The 16,256-nt window shown below is 49.7% G+C and overlaps 1 protein-coding gene across 16 annotated transcripts in view; it reads left to right on the top strand.

Annotated features, from left to right (window-relative positions):
- The first annotated feature begins 310 nt into the window (after positions 1 to 310).
- AZIN2 (antizyme inhibitor 2) overlaps positions 311 to 16,256 on the top strand; it is a 39,451-nt gene continuing 23,505 nt past the window's right edge. Inside the window, exons 1-9 of one of the 16 annotated variants that reach the window (NM_001293718.1) lie at positions 311 to 491; positions 585 to 705; positions 798 to 1,009; positions 1,375 to 1,551; positions 3,142 to 3,315; positions 11,244 to 11,416; positions 12,476 to 12,610; positions 13,737 to 13,902; positions 15,894 to 16,056. In NM_001293718.1, coding sequence (NP_001280647.1) covers positions 1,447 to 1,551; positions 3,142 to 3,315; positions 11,244 to 11,416; positions 12,476 to 12,610; positions 13,737 to 13,902; positions 15,894 to 16,056 — 916 coding nt within the window. In that variant the 5' untranslated portion in view covers positions 311 to 491; positions 585 to 705; positions 798 to 1,009; positions 1,375 to 1,446. Of the gene's footprint in view, positions 492 to 579; positions 706 to 797; positions 1,010 to 1,374; positions 1,552 to 2,205; positions 2,331 to 3,141; positions 3,316 to 11,243; positions 11,417 to 12,438; positions 12,611 to 13,736; positions 13,903 to 15,893; positions 16,057 to 16,256 lie in introns of those variants that run through there. The other 15 variants (XM_034947488.2, XM_008964970.4, XM_063604251.1 and 12 more) reach the window with 15 other exon arrangements.

Raw genomic sequence — 16,256 nt, 5'->3', positions numbered from 1 at the left:
TGAGCAGTTCCTGACGCAGACAAGAGCTGGACCACGAAGTAAGTTGAGGCAGAGGCAGAAAAGGCTTCCTGGTCCTGCCCACTCTCTAAGACTAAGATGCAGGGTCTAAGTGTCTCACCCGCGTGGCGGCGGCCCTGTAGTTCTGATTTCCAGCGTGAGGTAGCCACCGCCAAGCCTCCGGGGGAGAAGACTGCGGTAAGGGCGAGCAGAGCTGAGTACTTTATGTCGGAATCGACCAATGGGATGGCGGCACCCGGTTGCCAGGGCTACGGCCAAGCGGAGGCAGGGCCTCCGCACTATGGGCGGGGCCTGGGCGGGGTTATATAAGCCAGCGGCGGGCGGAAGGCGGGGCGTGGGGTCGGTGGCTGCTGGGCTGGCGGGGCGCAGGCCGCGGGACCCGAGCCCGGGGGAGCGAGAGAGCGGAGGCGCCGAGGATCCGATTCATTCGCTGGGGAGACCTATGGGCCGAAGCCGTGTAAATGCGTTTTAAGGCGAGTGCGGATAGTGGCCTGGGGAGCCTCGGGGAGCGGACGCCCTCCGCCCTGGTGCTGACCTGCCCCCCTGCCCCTTCTGCCTCCTGTCAGCAGGGGCCTCGGCTCCGCAACTGCCACTCCTCCTCGGGGTGTTGCACAAGTTTCGAGGTCACCGGCGACCCCCCCTAGCAGCGCGCCTGGCTCTGGCCCCCGCGAAGGAGGACGGAGTTTGGTAAGGGGCCCTGGGGGTTGGGGGGACCTCAGCCCTGCACTTTGTAGGAGTCACTCGGACAGAAAAAACCTCGGCCTTCCGTTCTCTCCCAGGAGCTTGCGGCCCCCAGCCACCGCGTGGCGTCCCCAGGCACGCCTAGAATTCTAGCATCTCAGGATCAGTCTAGCCCCCATTTACAATTGGGGAAACTGCGGCTCCGAAAGGGTCAGAGGGTACCCGAGGTCAAGCAGTAGAGAGCGGACTCGAACTTAAGCTCTTGCTCTTAGGCTGAGACGCCTTGGTGTGGCCACTGGCTACCCTCTAGGTGGGCGTGGTCAAGACTGGGGGCGCCCTGGAAAGTTCCCCACCCAAGTTTCTCAGATTTTCTGTTCCATCTCTCTCTCACTCTTTCCTGAAATCCAGAATTTCAGAACTGGGAAGGCTCTCCAAAACAATTCATCCATTTTACAGAGGGAGCAACTGACTCGGAGAGGCAGTGACATTTGGGCATACGGTGCCTTGTCTCCGTCTGAAATCCGGGATTCTTGACTTTCTCCACCCTTGCCCAGTGAACCCCGGGCTTGTGCTGGGGGCGGGTTGTGACGGGATTGGGATCCCTGGCCTCGGGAGGCGAGTGGGGCAGCAGAGCCGGCCCCCCAGCGGTTCCCTTCATCTCCCCCCGCCCCGCAGTGTGTTGCATACTTTCTAAGGCGGCGGCTGCAGCAGCGGCTCCATCCAGCCCGTCAGCTCCTCCTGCAAGGCATGGCTGGCTACCTGAGTGAATCGGACTTTGTGATGGTGGAGGAGGGCTTCAGTACCCGAGACCTGCTGAAGGAACTCACTCTGGGGGCCTCACAGGCCACCACGGTGAGGGGCTGGGAATGGGGGTGGGTCCCCGGTCCCCTGTACAGATCAGCTGCCTCCTCAGGAAGGGTCCCTAGGGCCCTCATCTTATCCTTTCGCTTATTTGGTATGCAATCCTTGCTATTTCAAGAGAGGGGCTCAATTTATCCCCAATTCTTGGTCCTTGCCCCCAAACCTGCCCCTCCTATGTTGCCTTTTTACCCAGCCCTCCAAGGTCAGAAACGGGGGATTCCTTTCCTGCTGCCCCCTCTCCCTCACCGCCCACATCTAGGCATTACCAAGCTCTGTGAATTCTGCCTTCTTAAATAAGCCTCCAGTGTGCTTATGTGGAACCTCGCTTTCTAGTTCAGTCTTCCTCTCTCCAAAGGCCCCCTGATCTCCCGGTCTCATGCCACCCCCTCCAAAGGTATCATAGTCCTGTTCAAAATCTGAATTTGGCAATTCTCCACTGCCTACAGGATCAAGTCAGAGCTTCCCTGCCTCCATAGCCCCATTCCCAGCTTTCCCCACAGTATATATTATGCTCCTTCGGAGCTGAATGACTCAATTTGCATTTCCCAATGATGCCGTGTGCCCTATTACCATGCCTTTGCCCAGGCTGTTCCTTCTGCCTGCAGCATCCTTCTCTCAGCCTCTCCCCTCTTTACCCCTTTCTAGTCATTCCTTGCTTCTCATCAGTGTTGCCTTTCCTGATCGCCCCAGGCAGATTTTGTATTTTCTTTCTCCATGCCCCCGCATTGCACCTTGTAGAAACTGCCATCTAACATCTGCTGAATGGACTTGTAAGTACTTAAGGGGTTCCTTTTCTTCCAGACCCAAGCTCCTTCAGAACAACAGTACTGTTTGGTCATCTCTGTCCCTTAGCATAACGTTTGGCACCAAGTGGGCATGAGTAAAAAAGTGTTGCATGAAAGGGAAACTGAGTCCCAGGGAAGCAACTCTGGAAGGGTCCCTTCCACATTTAAGTAATGTGGTCTCACCCACAGCCTCATACATGTTTGGCCTTTAGCACATCTACAATGAACAGTTGTCCATAGGGATAGGTTGCAGTGTCAGTGGGACTAGCTTAAGGCTTCATTGAGCACCTGTGTTTGGAAGGCAGTGAGCTGTAGGTCATAGCTTCTGCCTTTAGGGAGTTTACCCTTTTCTAGAATGGACAGATGCATATGCAGTTCTGATACCTTGGAAGCATATGCAAATGCAGTGGGAGCATTTAAAAGCAGAGTTGCCTTATTGGTTTGGGGAAGGTGGCATTTGAGTGAAACTTTAAGGATTTTGCCAGACACAGGAGTGGGGAGGGTATTCTGCAGGACATGGTGGGAACAAAGGTTTGAAGGTGGGAAAATGATCCAGCCTACAGCTGGAGTTTTAGCCGCATTGAGGGGAGGGATTGGGGCTAGATCAGAGCCTTGAATGCCAGGCTGAGGAGTTTGCCTTCTGCCCTGTAGGCTTGGGGAGGCCCAGAAAACTTAGCAGCAGGGTAGCTCTGTGGCCAGTACTGAACCTGGGTCAGGTACTTGGAAGGATCACGGATGGCATGCACAGGGTGCGAGCTGGATGGGGTCTCACATTCATCTACTTCTTGTCATTCAGGATGAGGTAGCTGCCTTCTTCGTGGCTGACCTGGGTGCCATAGTGAGGAAGCACTTTTGCTTTCTGAAGTGCCTGCCACGAGTCCAGCCCTTTTACACTGTCAAGTGCAACAGCAGCCCAGGTGTGCTGAAGGTTCTGGCCCAGCTGGGGCTGGGCTTTAGCTGTGCCAACAAGGTGAGCCCTGCCCCCACGGTGCACTGACCCTCCATGCCCACTGAACACACACATGGCCAGGCTAGTCCAGGTGGGCTCTGGGGAGCAAGAGGTACCTGTATTTGGTCCTTGCCCTCTGGGAAGACCACCCACTCAGGAGGGGTCTCAAGGGATGAGGGAGGGAGAAACGAGCATGGAATTTGTCAGCCTTGAAGTTCCAGATTGGAATCTTCTTTGTCCCTGGTAGAAAGCTCATCTTTTTAATGGAGATTTGCAAATTTGTTTGGCACAGAGCTATACATGGTGTTCTTCTAATTAAAACAAAAGCGTCTCCATATTGTTGGTTTCTTTTCTTTTTCCTTTTATAATCATAATAATGTGTGGCGGTGCATTTTCTTAACTAGTCCTTGTAGTTTTGTTGTTGCCACCAATTCTGTCTTTCTAATTTGATTTCTGCTGTTGTCTTCATTCCCTCCTGCTCTCTTTAGATTTATTTTTTTCATTTTTTGAGATGGTGTCTTGCTCTGTCACCCAGGCTGGAGTGCAGTGGTGCCATCTTGGCTCACTGCAACCTTCACCTCCCGGGTTCAAGTGATTCTCCTGCCCTCAGCCTCCCGAGTAGATGGGATTACAGGTGCACACCACCGTACCTGGCTAATTTTTTGGTGTTTTCAGTAGAGACAGGATTTCAGCATGTTGGCCAGGCTGATCTCAAACTCCTGAACTCAGGTGATCCACCCGCCTCAGCCTCCTAAAGTGCTGGGTTTACAGGCGTGAGCCACCGCGCATAGCCACTTTAGATTAACTTTACTTATCTACTGTCATTCAGTATCTACTGAACTCCTACAGTGTGTAGTCACTGTGCTAGGCAGGGCTAGCAATACAGAATTGATAGACTGCTGTCCTTGAGTTGAATGCTTAGTTTATTTATTTCTATTCTGTCCTTGCTAGATAAAAGCATTTAAGCTATAAAGTTGCAACTAAGTAGAGCTGAAAGTATCTCATTTATTGATTCAGCAAATATTAATTGGGCATCTCTTCTGAGGCCAAGCGTTATTCTAGGTGGGGTTTGGCAGTGAACAAAATAAAACAACAAAAGCCCTTCCTTCATGGAGCTTGTTTACACACACAAAAAAACAGATGAAATAATGAAAATATTTAGTATTTTAGGTGGAAAATGCTGTAGAGAGAAAGCAGGAAAGGGAAGTAAGGAATGTTGGGAGAGAGGATTGTACTTTTAGATAGTTTGGCCAGGGAATGGTTCACTGAGATTTGAATACAGACCCAAAAGAGCCAAGGGATCAAGCCAGGTAGATAACCAGGGAAAGGGCATTTCAGGCAGCAGGAACAGCAGGTGCAAAGGCCCTGAGGTGGGAGCAAGTCCAGTGGGCACTGCTTTGTGATATTGTCATTAGCACTATTTTCTTGGTGGTTAGTAATGGTTGCGTAATATGGCTGGATGTTGTGAGGAGAGTTCTAGAAAGGACTCCTGGAGTCCTGGGCAGGATGACAGGGCTGGAGCGACTCCAGGTTGGGGAGAGGTGTGCACTTGGCTGGGATGGTCAGAACGAGCAGGTTAACCTGTAGCAGGGACCGAATGTTAATGCCTTTCATGGTAGATGAGGTGCTTCCTCTTATCTTTGGGCTAGTTCATGCTTTGCACACCTCGTTTTGTGCATGTCTTCCACGAAGCTCTGTGAGGCACACAGCAGGAGAGACTGCCGTTCTACAGTTGAGGAAACCATGGGGTCAGCCATCTGTGGGTAGCAGAGCCAGGACGTCCTCGTTTCCCACTTCTTCCTGCGGTGCCCTGGGCCTCCACGTGGGATGAGAAGGAGCAGGATCCTTTCAGTCCCCGAGGTCTAGGGTGAAGAACAGGACCAAACCCCACTGCCTAGAGTTTTCTGCTTCAGGAACCCCAGGGGGAGGCGCTTGGTTCTCTAGAAGAAAGGGCAGAGTGAGGTGTTAAGGCTGAGAGAGACCTTGATGACAGCGGGGACTGGAGAAGCATCTGCCCTTTGCTGAGTGTGTCTGTTGTGTCAGGCACTTTGCCAAGTGTTTTCTGTATCTGATCTCATTTTATTCTCACAACAGCCCTGTGAGATAATTATTATTTTTTAAAATGGGGATTCTGACCGTAGCCTGGTGAGGACACATTTAACGTATAAGGAAATGAGAGATGGAGGTTCCGCATCAGGGTGGTGGCAGCTTGAGTCCTGCTGAGTTGCCTTGGACTCTGTTTTTTCCAAGGTGGCTAGGGAGAGGATGGCTGAGCTGGGATTCAGCCAGTGATGGATGCCCTCAGCCAACTGCAGGGGCGAGGAGAGACTTAAGCCCCCTCCCTGTGATGGGATCATGCAAACCCTTTGGTGCACTTCTGGAGAGGTGGCTCCCCGACTTACTGCTTTTCTTGGAAGGCAAAGGCTGCCCTCTTCTGGTCGTCTGTAGTGGGTGGCCATGCTTGACGGCGTTGTGCCTTAGTGGACGCTGACCAAGGGCCTGGCGTGAGCTAGGGCTGGATGTGAAGACAGACATGCGTTGGACAGGGGCCAGGGCCACAGCTTGCTCGGGGACTCTGGTCTACCCAGCCACCTGCCCGAGGACCACTGTGTCATCTCTCCTGTCCCAATCGCTTGCCCTCTGTCTCCCTCAGCATCCTCCCATCTTAAAAAGCCTTTGCTGGACACCAGCAATCCCTGGAAGAGGAATCCCTCTTCCAGCCCAATCCCTTGCCCTCTTTTTGTGACCAAACTCAACCAAGTTGTCTGCACTCGCCTGTCCGCCCCCATTTTTTCTTTCCTTCAGTACTCCTTCCTTAAGCCATTGCTTCCCAGCCTCCACTTTCACTACTCCAAAGAATTTTCTCTTACCAACATCCCGAGTGAGCACTTACCAACATCCAGTGAGCACTTTACTTTAAACATGGATTGTGAACTAATAATACATGCAAATAACACATTGATTCATTCACCCCAAAAGAAACTAGGACATCAGCTTTATGTCTCCATAGATAATCACCAGGATGGTTTTGGTGGATATATAGTTTTTTTTTTTTTTTGAGATGGAGTTTTGCTCTTGTTGCCCAGGCTGGAGTGCAGTGGCGCAGTCTCGGCTTACCGCAACCTCCACCTCCCGGGTTCAAGTGATTCTCCTGCCTCAGCCTTCCGAGTAGCTGGGATTACAGGCATGCGCCACGATGCCCGGCTAATTTTGTATTTTTAGTAGAGATGGGGTTTCTCCATGTTGGTCAGGCTGGTCTCGAACTCCCGACCTCAGGTGATCCACCCGCCTCGGCCTCCCAAAGTGCTGGGATTACAGGCATGAGCCACTGCGCCCAGCCATATATATATATATTTTTTGAGACAGAGTCTTGCTCTGTTGCCCAGGGTGGAGTGCAGTGGCATGATCTCAGTTCACTGCAACCTCTGCCTCCCAGGTTCAAGCGATTCTCCTGCCTCAGCCTCCTGAGCAGCTGGGATTACAGGTGCCTACCACCATGCCCGGCTAATTTTTTGTTTCTTTAGTAGAGACAGGGTTTTACCATGTTGGCCAGGCTGGTCTTGAACTCCTGACCTCATGATTCACCTGCCTTGGCCTCCCAAAGTGCTGGGACTACAGGCATGAGCCACCATGCCCGACCGGCAATGCATTCTTTAAAAAAAAAAGACTCAACAGTAACATATGGTCCTACTTTTAAAGGCTTCAGAAGTGTATAAGATGAAAGAGAACACTGCTTCGACCCCACCTCATCAGGCACTTCTTACAGCTGAGACAGCTCCTTCCTGTCCAGACACACGTCTCGCTGTGAGACGAGATTTGCATTTACAGGAATAGCTTTCTAATCTGCATATTGTTCTCCATCCCTTGGAAACGTTCTCCATCCTCACCTCTGCAGGTCCCGGGTGCCATCTCTCCCCATCTTCTGCCACTCTCTAAATGGTAGCATTCTTCTGAATTCCTAGGCCTCCCTGTCTTGTAAACCCTCCTTCTTCTCAGAAGAAGGGTTATCTCCTCCCATGGCTTTAAATACCATCAATATGCCACTGCTTCCCACATTTTAATCTCCAGCTCAGACCTATATATCCAGTTGACTTGATACGAGGAGATGCCTGGAACCCGGCATGTTCAAATGTGCTCCTGATGTCCCCCTTCCCCGTCATGAAGGGCCCCCTCAGTCTGCTGGGTGTGGGAGTTCCCTCTGACGTCCTCCTCCTCATCACCACATGCAATCTATCACCCAGCTTGCCAGTCCCACCTCCAGAACACATCTCCCCACTTTTCTGGAGCTGGCTCTGTCATCTCCCCCAGGGCGATGGTGATAGCCACTGACTATCACAGTCTATTCCCCCAGAATCCCCTTGGGCCCTCCCTCAGGTAGCCAGATAGGCATGTAGACCTTATATTTAAAATGCAAATCTGACCACGTCGTTTCCCTTCCTAACCCTTTAGACTCTTTCCCATCACATGCAGGGTAAAACATGTTTCCTTGGCAGTTCTGCCCCTCTCCCTCTGACCTCATCGTCCTCACTGCACTAACTTGCTCTTCTTGAGCCACTCCAGCATTCTCTGTTCCTTGATCAGGCTGAAGTGCTCAGCACTGCTTGCCTCAGAATCTCTGCACAGACCACTTCCTCTACTGGAAATATTCTTAGATTCTTTCCTTCCCTCTTGGCCTGGCTGAGGCCTCCTGCAGGGCTCAGTTTAAATATCTAACCCTGAGGTTGTCCTTTGCCCCTCACACCCAGGTCTCTTGCAGCACGTACTTTTTCTTCCCAGCTCTTAACCACTTGTAATTCCATCATTATTCAGCGCTCATTTGGGACTGCCCTGCCTATCTTTCCCACCAACCTGAAAGCTCCATGGTCTCAGAGACCCTATGTGCTTTAGTCACCACTTGTTTTATTAACACCTATCACAGAGCCTGGCAACTCAATAGATGCTCAAAAATACCCGTCAGTGCAGCATTGAGGTTGCATTCCCCATTACAGCAGTGAGGTTAAGAGCTGGTGTGCTAAGTTCTGACAGTTAGAATCCCATCTGTGCCACTTAGAAGCTGTGTGATTTTGGACAAATCACTTAGCATCCCTGAGCCTCTGTTCCCCACCTTATAAGATTATTAGTAAGGTTAAATGAGAATGTATATAAAATACTTAATGCAGTGACTGGCATAGGATATGCCTTCAATGAATGACAACACTTATTTAAATATTTATAATTAGGCTGAGTGCCTTGGCTCACAGCTGTAATCCCAGCACTCTGGGAGGCCAAGGCAGGAGGACTGCTTGAGCCCAGGAGTTCGAAACCAGCCTGGGCAATGTAGTGAGACCCTGTCTCTATTTAAAAAATATATATATTTAAAAAAAAATTATAATCAAAGCTCAATCACAGGTCCCCAAAGTGCTAAAGTGTTAACACTGCTTCTTCCTCTCACCTCACGTGGTGAGGCAGGGAACAAAAACACAGGTCCACATCCACTCAGATTCAGGGTAGGTCGCATCTGCCCCTGGGAAGCAAGCTGTGGTGGCAGCAAGCCCAGCTCTGGAGCTTGACCTTTGTGTCCCATTCTGCTACTGGTTGGCTGTGTCACCACAGACAGGTGGACCTCACTGAACTCAATTTTGTCCTCCATAAAATGTAGCCAGTAAATATTTCATAGCATAGTCACTGGGATTAAATGAAATAATGCTTATAAATATCTAGTGCTGAAAAGTTGCTAAATTAAAATTAGACTCTTATTACAAAATCAGGATGGCTAAAAATGACTCTTATGCCTCTCACCATGTTTCAAAACTGGCTCTCTCGTCTCTTGTTTATTCGTGGAGAGTCAGACTTGAGTTCGAAAGTTCGTTCTGCCACCTATTTTCTGTGTAGCCCTTCTGAGCATCAGTTTCCTTCTCTGTAGATTGGAGCTAATACCCATCTGGATGGGTTATTGGCAAGGACTGAATAAAAGGGTGAATCCAAAGTAGGGGTTGGCAAACTACGGACGGAAGGCCAAATCCAGCCCACCACCTAATTTTATGAAGTTTTATTGACTCACAGCCACATTCATTCAATTATGCTTTGGCTGTGGCTGTTCTGGTGCTACAAAGGCAGTTGAGAAGTTGTGACAGAGACTGTGTGGCTCGCAAAACCTAAAATATTTATTCTGGTTCTTTATAGAAAAAGTATGCTAACACCCGATGTAAACCATCTAATTCAGGGCCTGCTTGTGGCAGGTGCTGAATGAACACAGTTGCTGTCGTCATCATCATCATCATCATTTGTTCGTATCATTAATGCAGCAATCAGGTGCCCACAGGTTCTAGAGTAAAGGGGATGAAGAGGAGGCCCCAAGAGGAGCAGGGCTGAGCCCGCACACCCTGCACACCCAGCGCAGGGCCGTGCACAGAGTAGGCCTTTGGAGTGGGGTGATCTCTGTCCAAAAGACCCTTGGTCTGGTGGACTTTCTAATACACCAGCAGTACTTTTGTTATTTATTAAGCTGACAAATAAAAATTGTATATATTTATGGTGTACAACATGATGTTTTGATATATGTATACGTTGTGGAATGGTTAACAAGCTAATTAGGCATTAACTCACATACTTACCTTTTTTTGTGGTGAGAACCCCTAAGGTCTATTCTTTAGCAATTTCCAAGTGTACCATATATTGTTATTAACTATAGTCACCACAATGTACATTAGATCTCTTGAACTTAATTCTCCTGACTAAAACTTTGTATCCTTTGACCAACTTCTTCCCACTGCCCCCTCGCCATTGACCCGAGCCCTTGGCAACCACCATTCTATGCTGCTTCTCTGAGTTTGACATTTTTAGATTCCACATATAAGTGAGATCATGCATGTTTGTCTTTCTGTGCCTGGCTTATTTCACTTAACATGATGTCCTTCAGGCTCATCCATGTTGCTGCAAATGACAGGATTTCCTGCATTTTTAAGGTTGAATAATATTCCATTGTGTATGTGGACCACACTTTCTTTATCTGTTCATCTGTGATGGACACTTAGGTGGCTTGCGTATCTTGGCGATTGTGGATAATGCTGCACTGAACATGGGAGTGCAGATATCTCTTTTACATATTGACTTCCTTTCCTTTGGATGTATACCCAGTATTGGATTGCTGGATCATATGGTAGTTGGTAGTTCTATTTTTTGAGATGGAGTCTGGCTCTGTCACCCAGGCTAGAGTGCAGTGATGTGATCTCGGCTCACTCCAGCCTCCGCCTCCTGGGTTCAAGTGATTCTCCTGCCTCAGCCTCCTGAGTAGCTGGAACTACAGGCATGTACTACCAAGCCTGGCTAATTTTTGTATTTTTAGTAGAGATGGGGTTTTGCCATGTTTCCCAGGCTGGTCTCAAGCTCCTGGCCTCAAGTGATCTGCCCACCTCAGCCTCCCAAAGTGTTGGGGTTACAGGCGTGAGCCACTGCGCCCTGTCCTATTTTCAGTTTTTTTTGAGGAACCTCCATACTGTTTTCCAAGTAATATTTAAACATTTAAATTTGCCAGGAAAATGTGTCAGAAGCCTGTTGTCAGGGCTACCATGAGTCCATATAATGCCTTTGTGTAAATTAGAAAATGTACCCTTTCCTTAAGACACTTAATTGTTATAATAAATATACTGATTTTCTTAGAATGAGATGCTTTACTGCCAGGAAGTTTTAATAAATATACAAATCTACTCTGTATTCATTCTGAATGGGAACTCCCCACCCCCAGGATTGTTCAGTGTACCACCCGCATGGCTGTACATGGCAGCCCTGCTTATCAAAGAATGGTGAATCCATGTAAGTCCTGATTTCTATGTATCTGTTGTCTTAGAGCAAGGCCCACTGTTATGGGCCTCCCTATGCATAGCTATGACTTTGCCCTCATCTGTGCTTCCTTGGGCTCCATGGGCTAGCGGCCCTGGTGCCTCCTTACAACCACCTTTGGGGCCCCATAGGCAGAGATGGAGTTGGTCCAGCATATTGGAATCCCTGCCAGTAAGATCATCTGCGCCAACCCCTGTAAGCAAATTGCACAGATCAAATATGCTGCCAAGCATGGGATCCAGCTGCTGAGCTTTGACAATGAGATGGAGCTGGCAAAGGTGGTAAAGAGCCACCCCAGTGCCAAGTAAGCTGAGAACCACTCATGGGGAGGCTGGGCTGTGGGGAGCCTGGGCTGTGGGGAGGCTGGGCTGTGGGGAGGCTGGGCTGAGGGGAGACTGGGCTGTGGGAAGGCTGGGCTTCAGAGTGAAGGGGGGGGTGGGGTGAGGGGGTGGAGCTGGGGCAGGTCACCCTGTCCTGGACCCAGCCACAGTTGCAGGAGGTTGGGGCAGGTACTCCTGGACTGAACCCAGGATGCTAAGGTCTAGCTAGAACAAAGGCAGAAATAACTGGTTAAAGCCCTAGGCAGAGTGAGACCCATGTGTTATGGAGGCCAAAGTCACAGGCTTGAGAGAGTCGAGGGAGTGGTCAGGAAGGCTCCACGGAGGAAGTGGCATTTGAAGCAGGCCTTGAGGAATGAATAGAATTTGGAGGGGGCATAAATAGTGAACTGCGTAAGCAAATGCATTGAGGTTGGAAACAGCATGGGACATTCAAGCGTAAGCAGAAACTTAGTGTGGCTGCCGCATGCTATGTGTAGGGGGTGAAGGAGATCCTGGTCGGGGGCGGGGAGCCGATGCAAATGGACTTTCGAAGGGGTCAGGGCTGGACATTTTGCTCTGGCTGTGCCTTTTACATGATTACTGGACACCCTTGGACTTCCCAGGAGGGGCCTTGGAGTGAAGGGGGTGGCCAGGTGATGGGCCACTCTAGTCCATCCAAAGCAGCTTCCATCGTATTAATGGGTTCTCCTTAAGGCTTTGTTTAAAAATGATTCCTCTCATACACGACAAGTTTGAAAGCTCTAACTGGTGTGGAGACTGATTTGGAGGGACTGGAGCTGCCCCAGGAGAGTTGGTGAGGTCTGGACCAGGGCGCAGGGGCTGCAGGAATGGGTCAGGGACATTTAGAGAATGGATTGGACAGGACTTGAAGGTTGATTGGCTGTGTAGGGAGAGGGAGGGGTCAGGGAGCCTGTGGGGTTGGGTGGCTCTGAGCCATGTAGCTCACAGCCCTTGATTGAGAGATGTGGCTGGGGTGGGGCGACAGGGTTTGTCCAGCAGAGGGGCACTGCGTGTCTCATCAGGATGGTTCTGTGCATTGCTACTGATGACTCCCACTCCCTGAGCTGCCTGAGCCTAAAGTTTGGAGTGTCACTGAAATCCTGCAGACACCTGCTTGAAAATGCGAAGAAGAACCATGCGGAGGTGGTGGGTGTGAGGTGAGCACTGGGAACCCCTGCCATCCCCTCCCACACCAGGCTCCCTGCCTCTTTCCCAGGAATTAATTCTATATGAGACCTTCCCCAGGGCCTCTGAGTAGGGCCTGTCCCTGGGCCTGGAATTCTGCCATTTGAGAATTTCCTCTGTTTGAAAAGGAAGTTTAGAAGGGTCCCTTCCCCAGTCCCAGGGTCCCCAGAAGGTCTTGTCCCAGGAAGTTCCATCCAGAGACCTGGCTTTGAGGGAGTCTTACCAGCCTGTAGGACAAAGGTTTTGCAGCTACACTCTTGAGGGGCCTCTTTTCTTTCTTTCTTTCTTTCTTTTTTTTTGAGATAGGGTCTCACTCTGTCACCTAGGCTGGAGTGCAGTGGCATGATCATGGCTTTCTGCAGCCTTGAGCTCCCAGGCTCAAGCAATTCTCTCTCCCGCCTCAGCCTCCCAAGTAGCTGTGACCACAGGTGTGCATTACCACACCTGACTAATTTTTATTTGTTGTAGAGATGGGGTCTCACTTTATTGCTCAAGCTGGTCTCAAAGTCTTGGGCTCAAGCAATCCTTTTGCCTTGGCCTTCCAAAGTGCTGGGATTACAGGTGTGAGCCACTGCACCCAGCTGTGTGCCTCTTGTCTTACAGGGATATGGAAGGAGTAATAATGAACTACCTAATGAACAATGAACTACCTAATATAGGGCTTCATTTATTCTGTACTTAGGTGTGCCAGGTGCTGTGCTAAGTGCTTCATGCACATTCTCTCAGCCTTGTGTGGTGTGGGTCTTGTCCCCGCATTATAGGTGGGGAAACTAAAACAAAGCTGAGTAAGCTGCCAAGGCCACCCTGCTGACTGGGAGGCACAGCCAGATCTGGTTGACTTGGGGGTCCTGGCTCTCATCCCAGAAGGAGGGATGGGAGGAGCACCAAGTGCCAGGAGCCCTTGGATCAAGCCTCCTGTCCACTTCTCCCTTGCCATATGGCCCTTGGCAACCCATTGAACATTTCAGGCCCTTGGTCACTGCATCTGTAAAATGGGCACAGTGTCTCATGTGCCTGCCCAATGTCATTCTTGGCTGGGGCTCAGGTGGTGGCACTTGGAGCCCTGCATGTCAGCCGAGGCTCTTCCTCTCTTCCCAGTTTTCACATTGGCAGTGGCTGTCCTGACCCTCAGGCCTATGCTCAGTCCATCGCAGATGCCCGGCTCGTGTTTGAAATGGGCACCGAGCTGGGTCACAAGATGCACGTTCTGGACCTTGGTGGTGGCTTCCCTGGCACAGAAGGGGCCAAAGTGAGATTTGAAGAGGTAACCCTGGAGCTGGGAGTGTCGTGCTAGGCTCTATGGCGGGGAGGATAGGGAGGGATTAGATGATCGGAGGGTGGGTGGTGCGTGGGTCCTATGCACTGCATGCAGTGCTTGTTGCTTACCTGGGTGATCTCACTGCTTATTAACCCTGTGCTACAGCTGAGCAAGCCAAGGCTCACAGAGGTTACATTACTTCCTGAGCCCAAAGCAGAACCTGGTTCTGCCTGCCATGCACTTCAGCCAATTGGAGGCATAACCAGGACACATTTACATAAGTCGTAAGGCTCTTTAAGGGGCGGGATAGGCCTCTTCACCCTAAGGTGGGCTGATGAGATATCGGGTGGGAAGGCAGGGAAACGAAAACCAACCTTTGGTCTGCTCCCTGTCCATTCTCTTCCTCTATTCCCTTTTCCTTACCCACTGTGAGGTGAAGTTAAGAAAAATGTGTCCTAGCAGTTCCCACTCCAACCACTAGAGGTCGCCTCTTCTTGGAAGGCGCCTCCTTCGGGAATACCGACATGTAGGAATTGACCTTACAGAAATGATTTGGGATAGTCTCAAAGAATTTGCCTCAAAGATGACTGTTCTAGCTTTGTTCCTAACAGAAGTCCAGTGGACTTCCCTGGTCCATCTAATACTCAGGATTTGTTAAATTATGGTACATCCTTTTGATGAAAACACTTCCTTAATGTGGGGAGGTCGTTCACAGTCTATTAAGTAAAACAGGTTCCAAAAGCATATACAGAGACCTACCATGGTTATAATAAAAAATAGCGTTTGTATAAAAAATAATTAAAGACACTACTCCAAAAAGTTAACAATAATTAGATTCATCTAGGCGATAGACTTTGGAGTGACTTTTATCTTCTTTTTCCTTTTCTGTATTTTCTGAATTTTCTGTAATCAAGTATATTACAGTTGACCTTTGAACAACGCAGAGCTTAGGAGCACCGACCCCCTACACACTAAAAAATCTGCATATAACTTTTGATTCCCCTAAAACTTAGCTACTATAGCCTACTGTTGACAAGAAGCCTTGCTGATAACATAAACAGCCGATTAACAGATATTTTATGTGTGATATGTATTATATACTGTATTCTTACAATAAAGTAAGCTAGAGGAAATAATTTTTTTTTTGAGACAGAGTCTCACTCTATCACCCAGGCGTGAGTGCAGTGGCACAATCTTGGCTCACTGCAACCTCCGTCTCCCGGGTTCAAGAGATTCTCGTGTCTCAGCCTCCCAAGTAGCTAGGATTACAGGTGCAAGCCACCATGCTCAGCTATTTTTTGTATTTTTAGTAGAGACGGGGTTTCACCATGTTGGCCAGGCTGGTCTCGAATTCCTGACCTCAAGTGATCTGCCCACTTCAGCCTCCCAAAGTTCTGGGATTACAGGCATGAGCCACCATGCCTGGCCAGAAATAAAATATTATTAAGAAAATTATAAGGAAGGGAAAATGTATTTACTATTCATTAAGTGGAAGTGGATCATCATAAAGGTCTTTGTCCTCATTGTCTTCAAGTTGAGAAAGCTGTGGAGGAGGAGCAGGAAGAGGAGGGCTTGGTCTTGCTGTCTCAGGGTGGCAGAGGCAGAAGAAAACCCATGCATAAGTGGACCCACACGGTTCAAACCTGTGTTGTTTAAGGGTCAACTGTATTTAACAAACTGGTTATTTATGAAAGAAAGATCCACATCAGGGCTTCTGGAATCTGAGTACCAAGTGTGATATGAAGAGGACTCCTTCCCATTGTGGGGCCATGGAGGAGGGTGATTTACACAAGCACGAGGCTCTCTACCCAGCTCTGTCCCCCTCCTACCTTCTTGGCCAGCTGTCCACAGTTATCAGCTGGGGCCTTAGCAGCTGCCAAATCCTTCTTCCGGAAATCAAAGCAGCTTTCAAGAAATAGACTTGGAGCTGTAGCAAGTCTTCAGCATAAAGCCCACATTTCAAACACATAATTGTCTCCCCATTCTCCTCCTACCAGATTGCTTCCGTGATCAACTCAGCCTTGGACCTGTACTTCCCAGAGGGCTGTGGCGTGGACATCTTTGCTGAGCTGGGGCGCTACTACGTGACCTCGGCCTTCACTGTGGCAGTCAGCATCATTGCCAAGAAGGAGGTTCTGCTAGACCAGCCTGGCAGGGAGGGTAGGTGCCAGGTGGGCAGTGGAGCCCTGTTCTCCCCTGAAGCTGCAGATAGTGGTTGGCTGAGCAGGATCTGGTTTTAGACCCAGTGGCAGAGGATGGGGGAATCTGGAGAATGAATGGGTTCTTGCTTTAGGGAAACTTTCAATCAAGTCGCCCCACCCCAAGACATTTATTTAGCATCTTTTTTCCTAGGCGTGTTC

This window comes from Pan paniscus, chromosome 1 (assembly GCF_029289425.2).
Source record: "Pan paniscus chromosome 1, NHGRI_mPanPan1-v2.0_pri, whole genome shotgun sequence".
Taxonomy (NCBI): Eukaryota; Metazoa; Chordata; class Mammalia; order Primates; family Hominidae; genus Pan; species Pan paniscus.
This window is presented reverse-complemented; position numbering and strand designations above follow the sequence as displayed.